Consider the following 19778-nt stretch of genomic DNA (forward strand, 5'->3'; position numbering starts at 1 on the left):
AAAGCAGGCAGAACCATCCAACATATTGAGTGATTTTGACTCACAACCCAAGTAACTTTCTGCTCTTATTGTTTCTTTCTTTTTTTTTCTTATTGTTTCTTAAGAAAAAGGAAATGTATTTTAATCTCACTCATTTGGAAACTGCTTTGGCTTTTGCGTTTCACCTGAATTCCATTGTCATTTAATATTGTGTTTCCATTAGTATAATCACTATGTATATTCTTTTGGTTCTGTTTTCTCACTGTGCAAAGTTTACATCTTCCTGTACTTCTCTGAATTATCCATATTTGTCATTCCTTGCAGCACAGTAAAGTTCCATTACATTTATATGATAGTAGTACTATCTAACATTTAGACAGTGCTTACTGTGTGCCAGGCACTTTCGTAAATGCTTTACAGTTTTTCTCATTTGATCCTCACAACCTAGGGAGGTAAGGTACTATTATTATCCCTGTTTTACAGATGAGGAAACTGAGTCAGATGGGATAAGTGACTTGCCCAGAGTCACACAGCTAGTGTCTGTTGGATTTAAACTCAGGTCTTCCCGACTCTGGCTCTATCTGCTGTACCACCTAGCTGCCCCCATACCACAGTTTGTATAGCCATTCCCTCACTGATGGCCACATAGTTTGTTTCCAGCCTTTTTGCTATCACAAAGAACTGCTATGAAAATATTTGTATATATGATTTCATTTGTTTTTCCTCCCCATTAGTGACTTTACTGGGGCAGCGAGGTGGCACAGTGGATAGAGTACTGGACCTGGTGTTAGAAAGACTCATCTTTCTGAGTTTAAATGTCCTCAGACACTTAGCTATGTTACCCTGGGTAAGTCACTTAACTCCAGTTTGCCTCATTTTCCTCATCTGTAAAACGAGCTAGCAAAGGAAATGGCAAACCACTCTAGTATCTTTGCCAAGAAAACCCACAGACAATATTGGTATGCTATGGACACAAAGAGTTGGACACGACGGGTACAACAGCAATTTATTTAACAACATGGAAAGGATATTAAATAACAACACAGCAGTGATTTAATTTGTTACAACCCTTTGCCTCACATTTGCCACGTTGGCACTCCTGGACAGCAGTGTGGGGCAAGCCTGAAGAGTCTCAACACCTTGTGTGCTAAGCTTTTATACTTAGATGACCAGGATGCTTCATCAATGGTCTGAACTTTAGTTCCCAGGACCAATTAAATCTCAAAGACAGTTTCATTGCCTTTTAGGGGAAAAAATCGTTTAGCCAACCTGGGAGATAGCTATTGCTTCTAACACGTATCCTGCCTCTTGGTGGCAGGGTCCTACAGTCCCTTTAGAGGACCTTGTACCGCTTAAACGGCTGTAGGGCTGTTACTGGACAAGCCTGAGTTTAGTGATCCAAGACATTTGAACCACAAAGCTCTAGTGGAGGAGCTGTGCAGGGAGAATGCAGCAAGACAGCAAAGACCAGCCCCAAAACATCCTGACCCCTGAAAAAGTGACCCGAATCCCAGAATTTGCCTCAGCAACCTTGGTGATCTTAACAATCTGCTCCATGTGATGAATGATGCCAACTCTTTGCAGTTTGCTGTGGGTCTCCCAATGTCAATGACCAGGAGAGATGCCCAGAACAGATAAAGCTTCTTTCAGCACAATCACTGATCCTGGTCATGTGGTTGGGGTCATTTGTAGTAAGGTAGCTAAGAGGCCATCATCTTCTTGCATGCTGTCTGTGCCGGTGTCAGGGTCAGGACCACCCTGCTCCGAGGGAGCCCCATGGTTGGATAGGAGAGTGGGGGAGGGAAGACAGCAAATCTTCATGCCTCTAGAGACCTCAGCTGAGGAACTGTTCCCTCCTCTGGGTCTTCCTATTTGGCCATATCAGATGTCTTAGACCAGGTCCAGCTTGGGCTGCTCTGGTGGTCAGGCTTGCTATTGGAATGAAATGAGACACTAGTAGGCCATCCAACATTTAACAAAAAAGAAGCTTACTTATTATTGTTGTGGAAAAGAGATTCAGAGAGAAACATCCTTGATTCAGTTTGGCACAGCTACCCTATGTCCACATTTGCCAATGGTGCTATATTCAGTCAGCAGGATGGGTCAGACCTAAGGAACCCCAAAACCTTGTGCACTGGGATTTTTTTGGACCAGGAAGCTACATCAAAAGTTTAAGCTGGGGCAGCTAGGTAGCGCAGTGGATAAAGCACCGGCCCTGGATTCAGGAGTACCTGAGTTCAAATCCAGCCTCAGACACTTGACTAGCTGTGTGACCTTGGGCAAGTCACTTAACCCCCATAGCCCCGCAAGAAAGAAAAAAAAAGTTTAAGCCTCAGCTCCTTGGAACAATTAAATCTTAAGGACTGTTTCATTGCCTGTTAGGGAAAAGTTGGCCTAGCCTTTGTTGCCTTTTGCTATGACAAAAGAGCATGAAATCAAATAACTTTTTTTTGGCCTATTTCCAAATTGATTTACAGAATAGCTAGACTAATTGTGCTCTTGAGTTGATAATACATTTCCATTGATTTGGAGCATTATTTTTTCATATGGTTAGTAGCTTATGTTTCTGACTTCTGTTTTTTAAAACTTCCTATCTTCTTAAAAACTTCCTTTATTGAGTAAATGAGTATTGTATTGTATATCGTATGAGTGAGTGTATTAATGAATGAGTCCTATAAATTTGTGACAATTCCCTACAGATGTTGGATACGAGACTTTTCTCAGAGATGTTTGATGCCAAGATTTTTTTCCCAGTTTTGTAACTTTTCTCCTTGATTTTGTTGATGCAAATACTTTTGAATTCTATGTCATTATTTAATTTAAGTGGTCTATTTTGTCTTTTTTATGAACCGTACCGTCTCACGTCAAATTATTCATATTTTGCCTAGCTATAGTTGTGAAATACACACCCTTCCAGTCTCTAATTTTTAAAATGATTTAACTTTTTACATTTAGATTGTTTCGTGTGGAATTTATTATGGCTTATGATGTAAAATGTTGGGCTGAACCTATTCTTTTTAAGTTTTCTAAACCATTCTTGTTTAATAAAGAGTCTTCCCTAGCAGTTTGTGTCCTTGGATTTATTAAACACTAAGCTGCTATACTCTCCCATGCTTTTAGGTCTCATCTATCTATTCTGTTCCACTCCTCTACTTCTCTATTTTTTTTTTTTTTTAGTGAGGCAATTGGGGTTAAGTGACTTGCCCAGTGTCACACAGCTAGTAAGTGTTAAGTGTCTGAGGTCGGATTTGAACTCAGGTACTCCTGACTCCAGGGCCGGTGCTCTATCCACTGCGCCACCTAGCTGCCCCCTCTATTTTTTAACTAGTACAAAAATAATTTTGGTAATTACTTCTTTATGATATAAGCACCATAGCCTTGATTCCTACTTTACAAAATTATTTCCCTTGAAATTTTTGGCCTGTTGTATAATCTGAATTTTTGTTTTTGTTTTCCTTGTGAAATATCCTGTTGGTCTTCTGATTGTCATAACACTAAATATGTAGATTAATTTAGTAGTTTTTTAGTAATATCATTGTTTTTATTGTATTGGTATGGTCCATTGAGTTTCTTGCAAATTATTTAGATATTCCTTAATTTCTGTGCATTCTGTTTCATAATTGTCCTGTGTATGTCTCATTATTTCAAATCCCAGCTATTTTTGCCTATTGTAGTTATTTGAAATGGAATTTTCCCTATTTTTCCTTCTGATTTTTGTTAATAAAAAAAATAGAAATGCTGATGAATTTTTGTATGCTATTTTGTATCCTGTTACTTTGCTGAAGTTGTTAATCATCTTTTTAAATTTCTTGATTGATTTTTTTTTTGGATTTCCTATGCATACCACCTGCAAAATCACATCACCTACAAATAGGAGTAATGTTACTTATTCCCTTGATTTCTTTTGTTTGTCTTATTGCTATAGCTGCTGTTTCTATTACTGTATCAAATCATAGTGGAAAGAGGGAGTATCCTTGCTTTTGCCCTGAAATGTTTGTGTAAGCTTCCAGTATTTCTCCATTACATAGACATTTTAGCTCTTGATTTTAGATTAGTTCTCTTGTGCACATTAAAAGTGAAATCTTTTGTACTGTCTAGGTTTTGAGGTTGAAAGTATAAGGGAGAGAGAGGGATACTTATTCTCTCCTTTGGTCCCCACCCTTGGAATGTTGGCCCTCATGACTGGATCCCACCACTCCCTTTCTCCTCCCACCAGGAAATTCCTACTCCATTGTCATTGCCCTCACTCCACCCCAAAGTAGGTATGGGTTTTGTGGCTCTTGACCCAGCAGCATCTATTCCCCTAACCAGACAGCAGTGGCTATCCCTAGGCCCAGAAAAGGAAAACTGTGGATCCAGCTTTACTTTCCTTCGGAAAGTTCAGTGAACATCAATAACTCAAAATCATTGAGATGTTTTCTTAATTTGCTCAGAGCTCCCAGCTAGAATAATATTTTTTTAAAACCCTAGCAACTGAGACAGAAGTAGAATTACACTAGAGCCAAATGTTAAATTTTGACAATTCCTTGGATTGCCTAGATTTAAGAAAGTGATAGAGAAAATGTTAATTATGCAGATTATACTTAAAAGTGTTTTGTGCTGACATTTGTTGTTATTGGGTTGTTGAGGTTTGGGAGGGGGAGTGGAGAGAACCAATTATTAAACATTTACTAGCATGCCCCTGGCAAGGGTCAGCTCTTTTTCTTACTGACCTAATCTTCAGCCACTGTCTTTCTCTCCTGTGCCTCCCCCACACACCCCTTGCAAATAAAGAGACAGACCATTAAAATGCAGTACTAAACGATCATAATTTTGGTATAATTGAGTTGATCCTAAGGTACTAATTAAGTTTAGAATTATGAATATAAATCTCTGCAATCTTGGCAGAAGAAGAGAGGAGGAGGGAATTGAAGCAAGTCATCATCCTTCTCACATCTCCTGGAGAGACAGATTGACAATGTCCCTGTCTGTTCCAGCCCCAGCTCTCCTCAGACCCCTAGCAGGCTGAGGCAGCAGCTGGATGGAGCTACTACTACCATTCCCTTTCTGCACTGTGCCTCTTTCACTATCCCTTTATCTCCAAGTCAGTTCAGACTCTTGCTTTGAGAAGACTCCATGGCTTCCATTAAAACTTCTGGGTCTTTGAGGGAATTAGAACAGTGGGTGCTAGTGGGAATTGAGTGAACCACACTTACTCCATCTAGTGACTCAGTTCTAGAGCTAGCTCAGTTCCCTTTCTTTTTTTGTTTTTGTTTTTTCTTCCCCCCCCCCCCCGGGGCAATGAGAGTTAAGTGACTTGCCCAGGGCCACACAGCCAGTTAAGTGTCAAGTGTCTGAGGCTGGATTTGAACTCAGTTCCTCCTGAATCAAAGGCCAGTGCTTTATCCACTGTGCCATCTAGCTGCCCCCTCAGTTTCCCTTCTATTCCATTTTGGACCTAGTCCAACTTCTATCTTGTGAGAAAACTTTATTCAATCGTGGGACTTGTGAGAAAACTTTACTGTATTGTTTGAACTCAGCCCTGCATGGCATGGCTCAGAGGCTGGTCCATTTCTACCTTCTGCTTTGGGAACTAGGTTATGCTGACCAGAACCCCAGTCAGATCTGAAGATTGATGCAAGGAATTTTCTCACAATTATACATCTCAAGCAACCCATATGTCTTATATGAAAACTGGCCTGGTACTGGTCAATTAATTGTTGTTTCCGTGTTCCTTCTTTGATTGAATATAGACACTTGGCGGGGAGTGGTACACCGCTTTTTTCTGATTTTAGGGAATTGTACCTGTTTGCTCTCCCCCTTCTGACTTATCTTCCCTTATCCTTCCTCCAATTTGAAATAAGATTATCTAATTTACTATCCTGTTAATTGTTTTCTTTTAATTAATTGGTCTTATTTGATTAGTTGTTTTTAATGCATAAAATCTGTCTCCCCCTGTATTTGGGGTCCAGTGCCAAAGCTGAAGAGGCCTGGTCCTGATTTGTTATGCATTTGGCATTTATTGCTTAATAAATTGATGTGCTTGGAAGCTTGAACCTTTGTTTCTTCAGCCATTTCATTTTTCACTTGCCACAGCTAAAAAGCCTTTTGGGCATTCATTCAGACCACATGCTCAGAGTCTGTCTCTCTCAAATGGAAAAGCCCCAGTCCAAACTCCTGTCATTTGTGTTGCCACTACAGATCTCCTGTTTAAAACTTGTCATGTCTTTTCAGTCCTGCCCAGAACTAGAAGAAATCAGCAATGTCTGTTTGGGAATAGTAGTTTAGAAAAAGAAATTTTATGATATTCTTTAAATAATGTCAACATTTACCTTGATTCACAGACTTTGTTGAGAAGGTAGGTTGAAAAATATGGTTTGGAATCAAGAAATTAAAGAGGCTAATGAGCTAGGTGATTACACAGAAGTCACATGTCTGTATGTATTTAATGTTTTCTTCAAGAAGAAACCATTCACGGGGCAGCTAGGTGGCACAGTGGATGAAGTACTGGCCCAGGATTCAGGAGGACCTGAGTTCAAATCCGATCTCAGACACTTGATACTTACTAGCTGTGTGGCCCTGGGCAAGTCTCTTAACCCTCATTGTCCTACCAAAGAAGAAGAAGAGGAAGAGGAGGAAGAAGAAGAAAAGAAGAGGAGGAGGAGGAAGAAGAAGAGGAGGAGGAGGAGGAGGAGGAGGAAGAAGAAGAAACCATGTTTTTTGTTTTTGCGGGGCAATGAGGGTTAAGTAACTTGCCCAGGGTCACACAGCTAGTAAGTGTTAAGGGTCTGAGGTCGGATTTGAACTCAGGTCCTCCTGACTCCAGGGCCTGTGCTTTATCCACTGCGCCACCTAGCTGCCCCAGGTGATACAATTTTAAAGGAACTAAAGATTGTTTTTCAAATTCTTGAAGATTGGAAAGTTCTAAATGAATGGAAAAGATCAATGATGGCACTTTTTACCAAAATACTAAGAATAACAACAACTTTGGGCATTTCTATAAAACTTTAAATTGACAAGGTGCTTTCCTCACAATAAGAATGTCCCGGAGGATGTCTTGTTATCTCTATTTTATAGATGAGGAAATGGATTCTGAGTCCCACACTTAGTAAATGTCCAAGGTGGGACTTTAGCTGAGGGATCTTCTGACACTAATTCAAACACCCTTTTCACGACACCCCACTGCCTCTCTGATTACCAAGCCATATGCCTACTTCCTCATCTCTGTAAAGTCTTTAATGGAGGGTTAGTACCTATAAATGATGTCCTTGTTAGAAACATAAGAGAACAAGCAGGTTTTCACAGAGAATTTTCTAGAGTAGGTCACATTTTCATGGTCACACAATCGACAGGTATAGAAAATTTAAGAAGATTGATATCTACTTTTTGTTGATTAAAAAAAAAAAAAGCTTCTAACTTGGGCCATCCAAGTGCAAGCCTTAAAGGATCTCTTCAAATGACGTGTCTCCCAAGCTTATGTTAGTATAACTTAAGATTTCATGACAGATGGAATTTGTCCTGGTGGGTTCTCAGCGCTGGTTTATGGGCTATTTGGGCTACTCTGGCACTGAAGTAGTCCAACTTCTTGCCCTTTGAGCTGGGGAAGGATTCCTAAACTATTTAGGGGAGAAGAGGACACTATTGAACTGTGTGGTGAGATAGACAGCTGATCACAGAGGATGGTCCTCATGGAGATCATTTGAGTTGAAGTCCTAATGAAAGGGAAATCAGTTTTTTGGTTTGGGGATTTTTTTGTTTTTGTTTTTTTGCAGGGCAATGAGGGTTAAGTGACTTGCCCAGGGTCACACAGCTAATAAGTGTCAAGTTTGAACTCAGGTCTTCCTGAATCCAAGGCTGGTGTTTTATCCACTGTACCACCTTGCTGCCCCAAGGGAAATCAGTTTGGGGCATTCCATTAGAGAATATAAAACAAATACATCGTTGTCCCATTCTGTAGAAAATCTGGGCATAGGCAGAAGAAAGGGTTAAACTAAAAAGTTTTCCCTTTTTTCCACCTTGTAACCACTTCCCTTGAGGTACCAAGGAACAGAGACGACCATGGTGCTTACTCCCTTGGAGGAAGGAGACAACTCCAATTACCCTCAGTCATACAAAGGCCTAGAGCTTAGGCTATAGGTAAGTAGACTTTTAAGCCATTATTCACACAGGAGAGAAGAGGACAGAGCATTCGGGAGTAGCAACAAATCAAGCAAAAGTATCCAGTCTATTCAGTCAGTTGCCAGGCTGATTATGATGCTGTAGGGATAATGAATGAGGATTTTACCCATTTAGCCCAGAGTTAGGTTGTTGATTCGGGTCATTTTTTCAGATAAAGTGTCTAGGCATGCTTATTTGAAAGAGTTTGGTGAAAAGAGATATTAGATATTAGATATTTTTTTCCTGAGGGCAAATCAGAAGTAATAAGTGGAAATTGCAAAAATGATTTTGGTTTGATGTTAAAAAAAACTCCTGTATAATAATAACTAAAATTTATATAGTTCTTTAAGGTTTGCATGTATATATATACATGTATATGTATACACATAATCATAATAGCTAACATGTTCATAGTGTTTTATATGTACCAGGCATTGTACTAATCAGTGCTTTACAATTTTCTTATTTGATCCTCACAACCCTGGGAGGGTGTTATTACCTCCATTTTACAGATGAGTAAACTAAGGCAGATGGAGAAGTTAAGTGACTTGCCTACAGTCACATGTTTAGAAAATATAGGAGGAAAGATTCAAATTCATGCTTTCTGATGCCAAGCAGAGCATTTTTATTATCTAAGCCATCCAGCTGCCAAGTAGAGCTTTCAAAAGCCTCAACTCTTGCAAGAGTTTCCTAACTGGTCCTCCAATTTGATCCTCTACCCACTCTAATCCATCCCCTACACAGCTGCCCAAGTGTCCAGGTCAGATTATTCATAAACACCTGTGGCTCCCTAATACCGCCAAGTTAAAACATAAACTTTGTTTGACCCCATTTGGGGTTTTCTTGGCAAAGATCCTAGGGCGGTTTGCTATTTCCTTCTCTAGCTCATTTTTACAAGTGAGGAAACTGAGGTAAATAGGATTGAATGAGTTGCCCAGGGTCACACAGCTAGTAAGTGTCCAAGGCTGGAGTTGAATTTAGGAAGATGATCATGTCTTCCTGACTCCTGTCCACTGAACCACCTAGCTGCCGCACAAAATAGATAAACTACTTTGTCATTTAAAGCCTTTCACAACCTGGCCTCAACCTACCTTTCTGTTTGTTTGTTTGTTTTTACAGGGCAATGAGGGTTAAGTGACTTGGCCAGGGTCACACAGCTAGTTAAGTGTCAAGTGTCTGAGGCTGGATTTGAACTCAGGTCCTCCTGAATCCAAGACCAGTGCTTTATTCACTGCGCCATCTAGCTGCCCCTCAACCTACCTTTCTGGCTATGTATTTTCAGGTACCTATCGGTCCTTATCCATGGTATTCCATTTCCTGACTCCCATGGCTGTCCCCCATGCCCCGGAAGAAGAGAATCCCTACTTTTCTTCAACCTAAACTTTTTTTTTTTTTTTTGGCGGGGCAATGGGGGTTAAGTGACTTGCCCAGGGTCACACAGCTAGTAAGTGTCAAGTGTCTGAGGCCGGATTTAAACTCAGGTATTCCTGAATCCAGGGCCGGTGCTTTATCCACTACGCCATCTAACTGCCCCCCTACCTTTCTTCAAGACTCAGCTCATCTGCTACTTTTACATGTCATCTTTCCTTATCACTACCCCACCCCCACAGCTGTTGTTTCCTTCTCTGCTAAATCACTTGTATCTATTTTGTATATACCTCTATGTGGGTATGATGTCCCCCTGACAGAATGTAATTTTGAGAGCAGGAACTGTTTCACTTAGTACATAGTACAGTGCTGGGCACATAGTAGGTGCTTAGTAAATGTTCATTGGTTAACTGGTTTATTGGCCAAGACTGCTGAAAATAATGGAACGCTATGATCTCAGAAAAATCAAAAGCAACTGAAAAATTCATGGTAGGCACAAATTAGCTGTACATATTTGCCAATGATGACTTTCACATAAAAAGGTCCCTAAGAAAAGCACCCACATGTACAAAAATATTTATAGCTGCTCTTTTTGTGGTGTGTTGCCCATCAACTGGGGAATGGCTAAACAAGTTGTGGTCTATGAATGTACTGGAACACTATTGTGCTGTAAGAAACAATGTGCAGGCAGACTTCAGAGAAACCTGGAAGGACTTACATGAACTGATGCTGAGTGAGATGAGCAGAACCAGGAGAACATTGTACACAGTATCAACAACATTATGTGTTGATCAACTGTGATAGACTTGATTCTTCTCAGCAATACAGTGGTCCAAGATAGTTCCAAAGGACTCATGATAGAAAATGCTCTCCAAATCCAGGGAAAAAAGAGAACCGTGGAATCTAAATGCAGATTGAACTATACTATTTCTATTGTTTTTGTTGTTTTTCTTTTTTGAGGTTTTTCCTTTTTGCTCTGATTCTTCTTTCACAGCATGACTAATGCAGAAATAGGTTTAATGTGATTGTACACATACAACCTATATCAGATTACTTGCAAGGAATTCTCATCAATGAGTGTGCTCTCTAGATATCATCAAAGGCCTTAATATGATTATACATATATAACATATATCAGATTACTTGCTGTCTTGGGGAGGGGAGAAGGAGGGGAGGAAGGGAGAAAAATTTGAAACTAGAAATCTTATAAAAACAAATGTTGAAAACTAAAAAATAAAAATAATTTTTAAAAAAGGTCAGGACAGCTAGGTGGTATAGTGGATAAAGCACCGGCCCTGGATTCAGGAGTACGTGAGTTCAAATCTGGCCCAGACACCTGACACTTAACTAGCTGTGTGACCCTGGGCAAGTCACTTAACCCTCATTGCCCTGCAAGAAGAAGAAGAAGAAGAAGAAGAAGAAGATCCCATAGCCATTGTCAAGGAGATGTATGTTTGGAAAAGGAAGGGTGCCCATCATGTAGTGAAAATAAAGCATGATGGATGGATAATCAGTCCTACATTCATGGCTACAAAATATATAAAAGAAACTGGTCTCCAGCACATCCCCTGTAGAGCATTCGTGAAAAGTCACAGTAAAGAATTGCCAAGGATGAGAATCCACAGGATGGGTCTCCATCTGCACCAGCGGAAGGAGTGCCCAACATTGATGAAAATGGGCTCCATTTAAGCATATAAACCATTTAAATTGGGGACTCTTGGGAGACCATCAAACATTTGAAGACTCAAGAGGTTTGAATGGTGAGATTTGAGATGCCAATGACAAAAAACTAGGGAAGATGACCTTTAGGGCCCAGGGCTTCTGAAACTGCAAGGACTTGTAGCTTAAACCCTACTGAGGAAAAGAAGACTTGTTTTAGGCAAAACTCTTGAAGCCAACTTCAATTTGGAACTTCTTAAATTGGAATCTGAGATCATCAGGCATCTTTGCATTCCAAAAACGATTGGCTGGTGGAAGGCGAGGGGGAGGTGGGAAAGGCCTATCTAGCTGCTTCACATCTGCTTGAGAATTATTCGGGCATAGACACTGTTCTGTTTGTACACTTTCTCTAACTAGTCCTTGGCATTCAAGCACTGGAGAAAGTGACCATAGAAACATATATGGAACAGACTTTGGACTCAGATATGTACCTCTGAGTTAGAAATTGAAGAAGACAGCCAGACCCTTTTTCCTCTTCTGCTCCCCCCAAACCTTTCTTTATTGTCATAACTCAAGTCTTGTTTCTGGTCATCAGGGACCCCAGTTGGGGTTGAGCTGGTCAGGAAATGGATGCCCTCCATGCCTACTTTTTTAATCTCTTCTAGCATTCCTGTGGTACAACAGAAGGGGTTCAAAACTGTGAGTCAGGACCTAGGATCTATTCCTGGCTCCATCTATTGATAGCTATGTGAAATAGGAAAAGTCACAACTTTTCTGGGTCTCTATTTCATCTGTAAAATGGGGATAATAATGCCTGCCATGTCTCCCTCCTAGGATTGTTAATGAGGACCAGATGGGGCAATGAATAGCAATGGACAGCATTTATAGAGCACTTTTTTTTTTTGCTTTTTTGTGGGGGGCAATGAGGGTGAAGTGACTTGCCCAGGGTCACACAGCTAGTTAATTGTCAAATGTCCGAGGCTGGATTTGAACTCAGGTCCTTCTGAATCCAGGGTCGGTGCTTTATCCACTGTGCCACCTAGCTGCCCCCCTATAGAGCACTTTCAAGGTTTGCAAAAGCCCTTTAAAAATATCTCATTTTACATGAGTAGTGATCCTAACAAGCTGGGGAGTTAGGTGTTATTACCCCCCCCCCATTTTGTAGATGAAGAGACCAAGGCAAACAGAGGCTAAGTGACCTGCCCAGGGTCATACAGCTGGTATGTCGAGGCAGAAGTTGAACTCATGTCTTCCTGATTTCATACTGGCACTCTATCCACCACACCACTCAGATGCCTAGTGGCTGTGAAAGCCCCTTGAAGGTCCTCTACAATCCTAAAATATCAGTAGTATGGCAGTATATGAAAGTGAAAGGAATACTGGAGTCAGAAGACTAGGTTCTAGCCCTTCAATTCTAGAAATCTGACTCCACTGGTGAAGTAATAATAACCAAGTTTAACTGAGGCTCATTTGCCAATGGAAACAGTAACCCCCTGCCCTGCCAACTTCATGGGGCTATTGGGAGAATTAAGGGTAATGCATATTAAGTACTGTGTGACGTAAAACTATAAAGCTCTAGTACGAATTATTATTAGGATCACAGAACGATAGATGACCCTGGGACATGCTGAACCGACCCCTTCTTTTCACATTGAAGCCCAGAGCGGGGAGGTTATTTGCCCAGACATATAGCCAAGAAGAATTAGGTAATAATGGAGTTTTTGAACTGTCACCACAGATTAAGTTTTTTTTTTTTTTACAAGGAATTCTCTCTAGATATCATCAAAGGCCTTAAATCGTGATTTAAAATAACAATAGCAAACATTTACCTAGCACCTTCTATGTATTAGGCATTGTGCTAAGTGCTTTATAAGTATTATCTTATTTGATCCTCACAACTCTGGGAAGTAGGTGCTGTAATCACCATTTTACCGGTGAAGAAACTGAGATAGACAGATATTAAGTGATTTGCCCAGGAACACATGGCTAGTTAAGTGCCCCAGGCTGGATCTGAACTCAAATCTTCCTGACTTTGGGCCCAGTTGCTGGTCTACATTCCTTCCAATATAAAAACCAGAATGGAGAGAGTGGGGCCAATGCCCAGGGTGTAACTATTACAATGCCTATTGGTTCCTTTGGCTTAAACATCTCTTATCTAACGTGTGTGGGCAAGAGTAACCAAGGTGAGTTGTTTTCTTTTCTTTTTTTTTTTTTTTTGCGGGGCAATGGGGGTCAAGTGACTTGCCCAGGGTCACACAGCTAGTAAGTGTTAAGTGTCTGAGGCTGGATTTGAACTCAGGTACTCCTGAATCCAGGGCCAGCGCTTTAACCACTGCGCCATCTAGCTGCCCGTGAGTTGTTTTCAATTCCACCTTGTGATACTTCTGGGCTCAGGGAATGCAGTCTTTTCCCAAGCTAAACAGAAGAATCAGTCACATTTAGTGATGACAAGAAGTCAATATCCAGGGAACTCTAAATCCTGGCACAGAACACCTATTCATTTGTTTTGCTTAAAGCTACTTAAATGTTACCTCTGCCCCATAAGAGACACAGACGCAGGGTGGCATAATGGAAATAGGGTTGGCTGCCTTCAAACCAGGATTACTCCCATTCAAGTTCTACCTGTCACATACTAGCTATGTGGCCCTAGACTCTTTTTAAGTTGCAGGATGGTAGGTCTATAGTGGCAGATAACTTTTCCTCATCAAGGAGCTACTTCCACCAATGAAATCCTAGGTCTGGCCCCTCAAAACCCTCCCTTAGTGTGTAGGGAAGCAAGGGACACACTCCGACAGAACCAGATTCTCTAATAAATACTAACCTTTCCTGATGAAAACAAGAGATGTCTGTCATCCAAGCTCAATGCTGGCTCAGGATTGTGACCAACCACTAAATACTCAAAGGGATATGTTCATCAGTTAATTACATAGTGTAAGTAGAACAGAGCATCAGACTCAGTCAGCTAAGGAATTCATTTTGTCCTCTCCCTTTCCACGGCCACTTCGCTGGCCTGGATTCGTAGCACTTTGTGACTAACTTGGAGTAGCTTCAATTGGTCTCTCTACTCTCACAGTCCCTTTTCCTTCCCATTCTCCTTTACATAGGCAACAAGATAATCTTTCTAAAACAGCTTTTATCATACAGTTCCTGCTTAGAAACCAGTCATGGTAATAGCATTTATACAGCACCTACTACGTGCTTCACAACAACCGTGGGAGGTAGGTAGGTGCCATTTATTATCCTCACATTACAGTTGAGGAAACTGAGGAAAGAGGTTAGGTTGCTTGTCCGGGATCACACATCTAGTAACTTGGGTCTTCCTGACTCCAGGAGCAGCCTTCTATATACACTGGACCAACCAGCTGCTTAGATTTGAAGCCACAATAGACCTTGAAGGCCAGTGAGTCCAGCCCTCCTCATTTTGCAGATTAGAAAACTAGGGGTCAGAGAAGGTAAATGATTTGCCAAGATCACACAGGTGGTTAAGTGGTAGAGGTGGGATGATTATGCCTGTCATCTTGAGAGCTCATACATTTAATAGGATTTAAAGACAATTCCAAAACAGGTCCTAAGCTCCAACACCTGAAGATGACAAAGGCAACATCACTCAGCAATGTAAGCAATACAATTTTAATTCTGACCAGTGCAGCTACAGGCCCTCTTCTTTCCACTGTTCTGCTGGCATAAACATGTCAGTATGACATCTTCAGGGTAAAAAAAATGACACAGAGAGATACATAACATTATGATACAAATGATAAATTATATTTATACAGTAAATAGTGTCAATAGTCAGCACAAATTCAAAAAAGCAGCCTGCTCCAGGATTATGAAAACAGTTTGGTAAATATTTCAGTTGTAACACTTGTAAAAAGTAAGCAAGGTTTGTGTGAGATTCCACTTGTGAAAAATAAACCATATAATTTTTCCACAATCTGTGCAATATTAATACATACAGTACACATTAGAAATAGTAACAGCAAAAGGGAAGATGGAGAATATCATGAGCTGTACTTTGTGTGAGCTCAGAAAGACTGTAAACAGCACAAGATGGAACCCACCCACCCAAAGCTCCCCCCTCCCCCGACCGGCAGGGTCCCCTTCCCTTTCCCCCTTCTGTTCTAGGCCTCCTCCAGCACATACTGTGGTTTCTATAGAGTATAAAACTGACCGAATAAATAACTGACCATACTTTAGGGTTCAAAGTCATACCAAGATTTTTTTTTTTGCTTTTTGTTTTTTTATACAAAAGAATTGCTAACACTATTTGAATTTGGGTCAATTTGACCAGTAAGGCTATTTTTGGGTCCCTAACATATCTGACCAAAGCACCTTATTGGGAAAGTGTAAATCCAAGAGGGGAAGAGACAAACAAAACGAAAATTTCTTTCACTAAAAAAGGGAGTGGGAAGGTGGTTAAGGAGAGGAAATGGGAGAACTCACTTACATGATGGCCCTCCAAAGGAGAGTAGCATAAGATCCTGAAATGGCTTTAAAAGTTGAACACGATGGACCTTTTGATGTCAGCTAATGCTGCCCAGGTCTGCCACCTCTGGCAAATACTTAGCACATGAGCTGAATCTTTTCCACAGACTATTTCATAACAGCTGGAGGTTGCTCCAGGCTGGAAATGAAATCAGCGTCCTGGAACTCATAGGGAGAATCTTGTTTCCCTTCTACCCTCACCTAAAATTGGCTTCTGAATAGTTCACCAACACTGCCTGACATAATTGCTTAAGTAATTAAGAAGTGTAATTTTTGTTTTCCTAAGAGAGAAAGAAAATGGTAGAGAGAGTATTTAAAGTGGCTTGGTTGAATGGTTTCAAATAAGAGCATGCAAGTTATTCTCCCAGACCCACAGCCTTTTATTCACACCATTCCATGATGGTGTTTCCTATTCTCAGCTGTAAAGATCAGTTACTCTCCCTGATCCCAAGAGAAAGTTAGTTTGAAAAGAAAAAAAAAATCCCTAATATTCTTATAAATATTATGTGACTAAAAATCCACTGGACTTGTTATGACATACTTAAAACTTTGTATATATTAGCAGAATTTTTTAAAATGAGAAATTAGGAATAATCAAACCCAAAGAATAAACAGGGTGAACCTTCTTGCCACAGCTCAACTGGAAAGTGCATTTTTCATATACCAATACCAAGGCCTAGAAATTTTCTACTCCTAGAAGTAAGTTGCTTCTGGTCTACACCACCTTACTTAAATATTTTTTTTAATTGAATTGGGGGCAGAAGGGCAGGGCATAAACAACATTAATGCATTATTGTTTATAAGATACTAAGTGTGAATTTTTTTTTCTCCAGTAAAATCTCAGATGAGCATTCTTAAATCTGCCTTTATACATTCAAAATTAATAGGTAGAGGGATCGGCATATCTTTAAACATCCAAATTTCTAGTATTTTGAGGACTCTGAAGTTAACTGAATTCAACTTGTAGGGCTGACATCAGTGACTGTGGTCAAGTTTGGAATATTTTCTGAACCTTGGCTAAAGAGCACAACTCAATCCCCTAGTTGTTTACTGTACCTTCCTTCTGTGTCATGCTATTTTAGGTTATTTCAATATATACAGTAAGAGCACAGCTGCAAATCTAGTTCTGACATCCCCCCGCCTCCCCTTCCCAACACTGACATTAGTTCATTTCAGTAATGTTCTGATAAGAGACTTAGTTTGGGTTCAGAACTCTTAAACATGCACCTTTTGAGTGTAACTTGTGGATTTTTGGAAGGTGAGTAAGAAATAAAATCATTGGGGAAAAAAGGCTGCCCATAGGGGAGAAAGTAAGTTTTGTGTACAAATGATATTAAATCATCTTTAACTCAAGCAAGGATTAATTAAAAGTGATGAAATCAAAATCATGTAGAGTTAAAGATCTGTTGTTCAACTTACAATTCAAGTTGTAAAGAGAACTAATTGTTAACCTGGAAAGTGCCTTTTGTAAAAAATAATTAGTTGATAAAAATTTAGAGTCACATTCATACATTAGAATTTTTAAAATTTCAAGATGTTGATATCATAGTAAGAAAAATAGCCTCTCTCATGATCTACCTACAAAGGCTAAAAGTTGGTTCAATTGGAAAACTACCAAAAAGGGGAAGAAAGGAAAAGGCAACTTGAGGCTTTTTTTTTTTTAAATAAATGTCATTTCAGTTAAGTGTAATCAAATTCCCATCTTTTTTCTATAAAGTCTCAAGAATTTGCTTTCATTTTTCATTATGAATTGTTGTTGTTCAAAGTTTTAGTGTTTTTCTTTCCTTTAAAATTCCCTTACAGAAACAGAGCTAAAAACCATAAATAAGAGAGCATTTTAAACCATAAAAATGACACCTGCCAATATTTTAATTTCAGCCAGACCTGATAAAATTCTATCAAAACTAGACAGTTAAATAAGAACCACATTATAAAAATGTTAGCAAAAAGGACTATTAGATAATTTTGCAAACTCAAATATGAAACTGTACTAAAAACAAAATATGTGCAAAAGTATACAAGAATAACTGCATATAGCAAGGTTAAGCCTGAATTAGTTTTAAAGCTTGCCCTAGTGAATTTAATTCAAGAGTTTTCCACTGTATTTTTTCTTTCCAACTCACATGGTAAAGTCAAATAAAAATAAAAGACACACAATAACTTTCAAAAAGAGTCACTACTGGACAAGCACAGAGCGGAAGCCTCATTTAGCACGAGTGTAGCATGCCATCCCCAGAAAGGTCACTAAGAGTCCCCATATAGTAAGTAGTGTATAAGATTAACACTGCAGACATCACATCTTATGCTCGACAGTGTAAGAACTCTCAAGTGAAGTTTTGGAGTAGTAAACCTGCTTTCCGAATCCAAAGTTATGAGAAGAAAGTGGCGTGATTTTGTGTTGCAAAGTCTGATGTGTAAATCTGGTCTTCTGTATGCCCAACTATTCTCCTAAGTATAAGGACTATGGGTGAACCAACAGTCAGGAACTGTATAGTTATGTGCAAAAAGCGGTCACTAGCACTCTGTCTTTTATCTCCAATGACTAAGAGAAATGAGTAATGCAGGGGACAATTTTAGAATACAGCACATTGTTCTGACATCTGCAAAAGAGTACAGAGGGAACTGAAGTGGCAGGCTTCTCCCTAAAGAGTACTGATAACCAATACAGACAAACCAATTTCACTTCTGGGTCATCGGGACATTTTAAGAAATGCCTGATGAACCGAAGCTAGGGACTACTGCCAAGATTAGAGTTAGATGAATTAGTAGAGTCCAACTCTTCTCAAAGTCATGACTGTAAACCACAAATTTATGTTCAAATCTCTTGCACATCATTCAATCCAAACAGAGTTTTGTTCATTTTACTCCAACGAAGACTTCAATCTGCAAAATGTTCTGGAAAGGAAGCTCTGTTCATCTGGGATGTTATAAGAGGAAAGGGTTGGTTGTACTTGTTGACTGGGATGCAGGTGGAGGAATTCCTGTACTATGAAGAGGTTGGGACATAGATCCTGAAATGGCGATCCCTTGGCCCATTCTAGTCAGAGATGTCACATTGCCCAAAGATGATATTGGTGCCATTCCAACAGCCACCGGTGCCATAGAAGGCAGAGGTATTGGCTCCATGCTCATTGATGACATAGTACTGAAAGAAGGACTTGTTCCCATGATGGGGCTTGCTCTCATCTGGTTTAATGTCAGGGGCTGAGGCTGATTCACCTGGAAAGGATTGATCGGAGTTGGTGTTGTAGTAGAAGAACCTATTAAAATGGAAGAAATACATGATTATTAACTTTGAAACAATGTCCTGCCTATTCCAGAGATCTAGAATCATAAACATGCAACTTTCTTGGAGAAATGACAACTATGTCTTGGGAAAGAACACAGATACAAGATTTCTCACAAAAGTACATGGTGATTCCTGCTACTAGGAAGGCTAAGGTGGTTGCTTGAGTTTGGGAATTCTGAATGCAGAACTAAGTCAGCCCCCCTCCCCTCCCCACAGCTCAACTATACCAGGACTTAACCTCAAAATGAGTTTTATTCTTCAAAGAAAACACTGCTGGCAAGGCTAAAAATATGTTCATAAATCCTAGGGTTGGGAAGGAACCTCAGTGGCCATTTAATCAACCCATACCTGAATGACAATCTCTTCTATGATACTTCAAGCAAGTGGTCATTCAACTTTTGCTTTCCTATCTCCCATGAGGAAAAATCCACTCCTTCTGTAGAGTCCATTCCACTGTGGATAGCTCTAATTGTTAGTTTCTCCTTCTATCAGACAGAATTTTGCCTTACAGCTGCTTTCACTTGTTGCTCTTGGTTCTGCCCTCAAGGGACAAATCTAATCTGTATGACAGTCATACATCAAATACATGAAAACAGCTATCTCCTCCCTTTAACTCCTCTTTTCCGGTTCCTTGAACCTGATTTTTATATTCTAGAGGCCTTTAATCAGCTCAGCTACCTTCCTCTAGCTATTCTCCAGTTTATCAATGTCCTCCCTAAAAATATTGCATCTAGAACTGAATATAATACTGTAGATATGATCTGACAAGAAGAGCACAGTTGGATTTTATCATCACTCTAGTCCTCTTTGGATATTATCTTCAAATCCTCTAAATTTTGGCTCCATTTTTCTAAAATTAGTT

At 39.9% G+C, this 19778-nt stretch overlaps 1 protein-coding gene across 5 annotated transcripts in view; it reads right to left on the reverse strand.

Moving 5' to 3' along the window:
* Nucleotides 1-15236: 15236 nt before the first annotated feature.
* Nucleotides 15237-19778, reverse strand: part of EPN2 (epsin 2) — a 100608-nt gene continuing 96066 nt past the window's right edge. For all 5 annotated transcript variants that reach the window (XM_043975235.1, XM_043975238.1, XM_043975237.1 and 2 more), the window contains one exon: nt 15237-18887. In XM_043975235.1, the coding sequence (XP_043831170.1) occupies nt 18553-18887 (335 nt within the window). In that variant the 3' untranslated portion in view covers nt 15237-18552. The remainder of the gene's footprint in view (nt 18888-19778) is intronic.

The sequence above is a fragment of the Dromiciops gliroides genome, chromosome 1, assembly GCF_019393635.1.
Source record: "Dromiciops gliroides isolate mDroGli1 chromosome 1, mDroGli1.pri, whole genome shotgun sequence".
In the NCBI taxonomy this organism is placed as follows: Eukaryota; Metazoa; Chordata; class Mammalia; order Microbiotheria; family Microbiotheriidae; genus Dromiciops; species Dromiciops gliroides.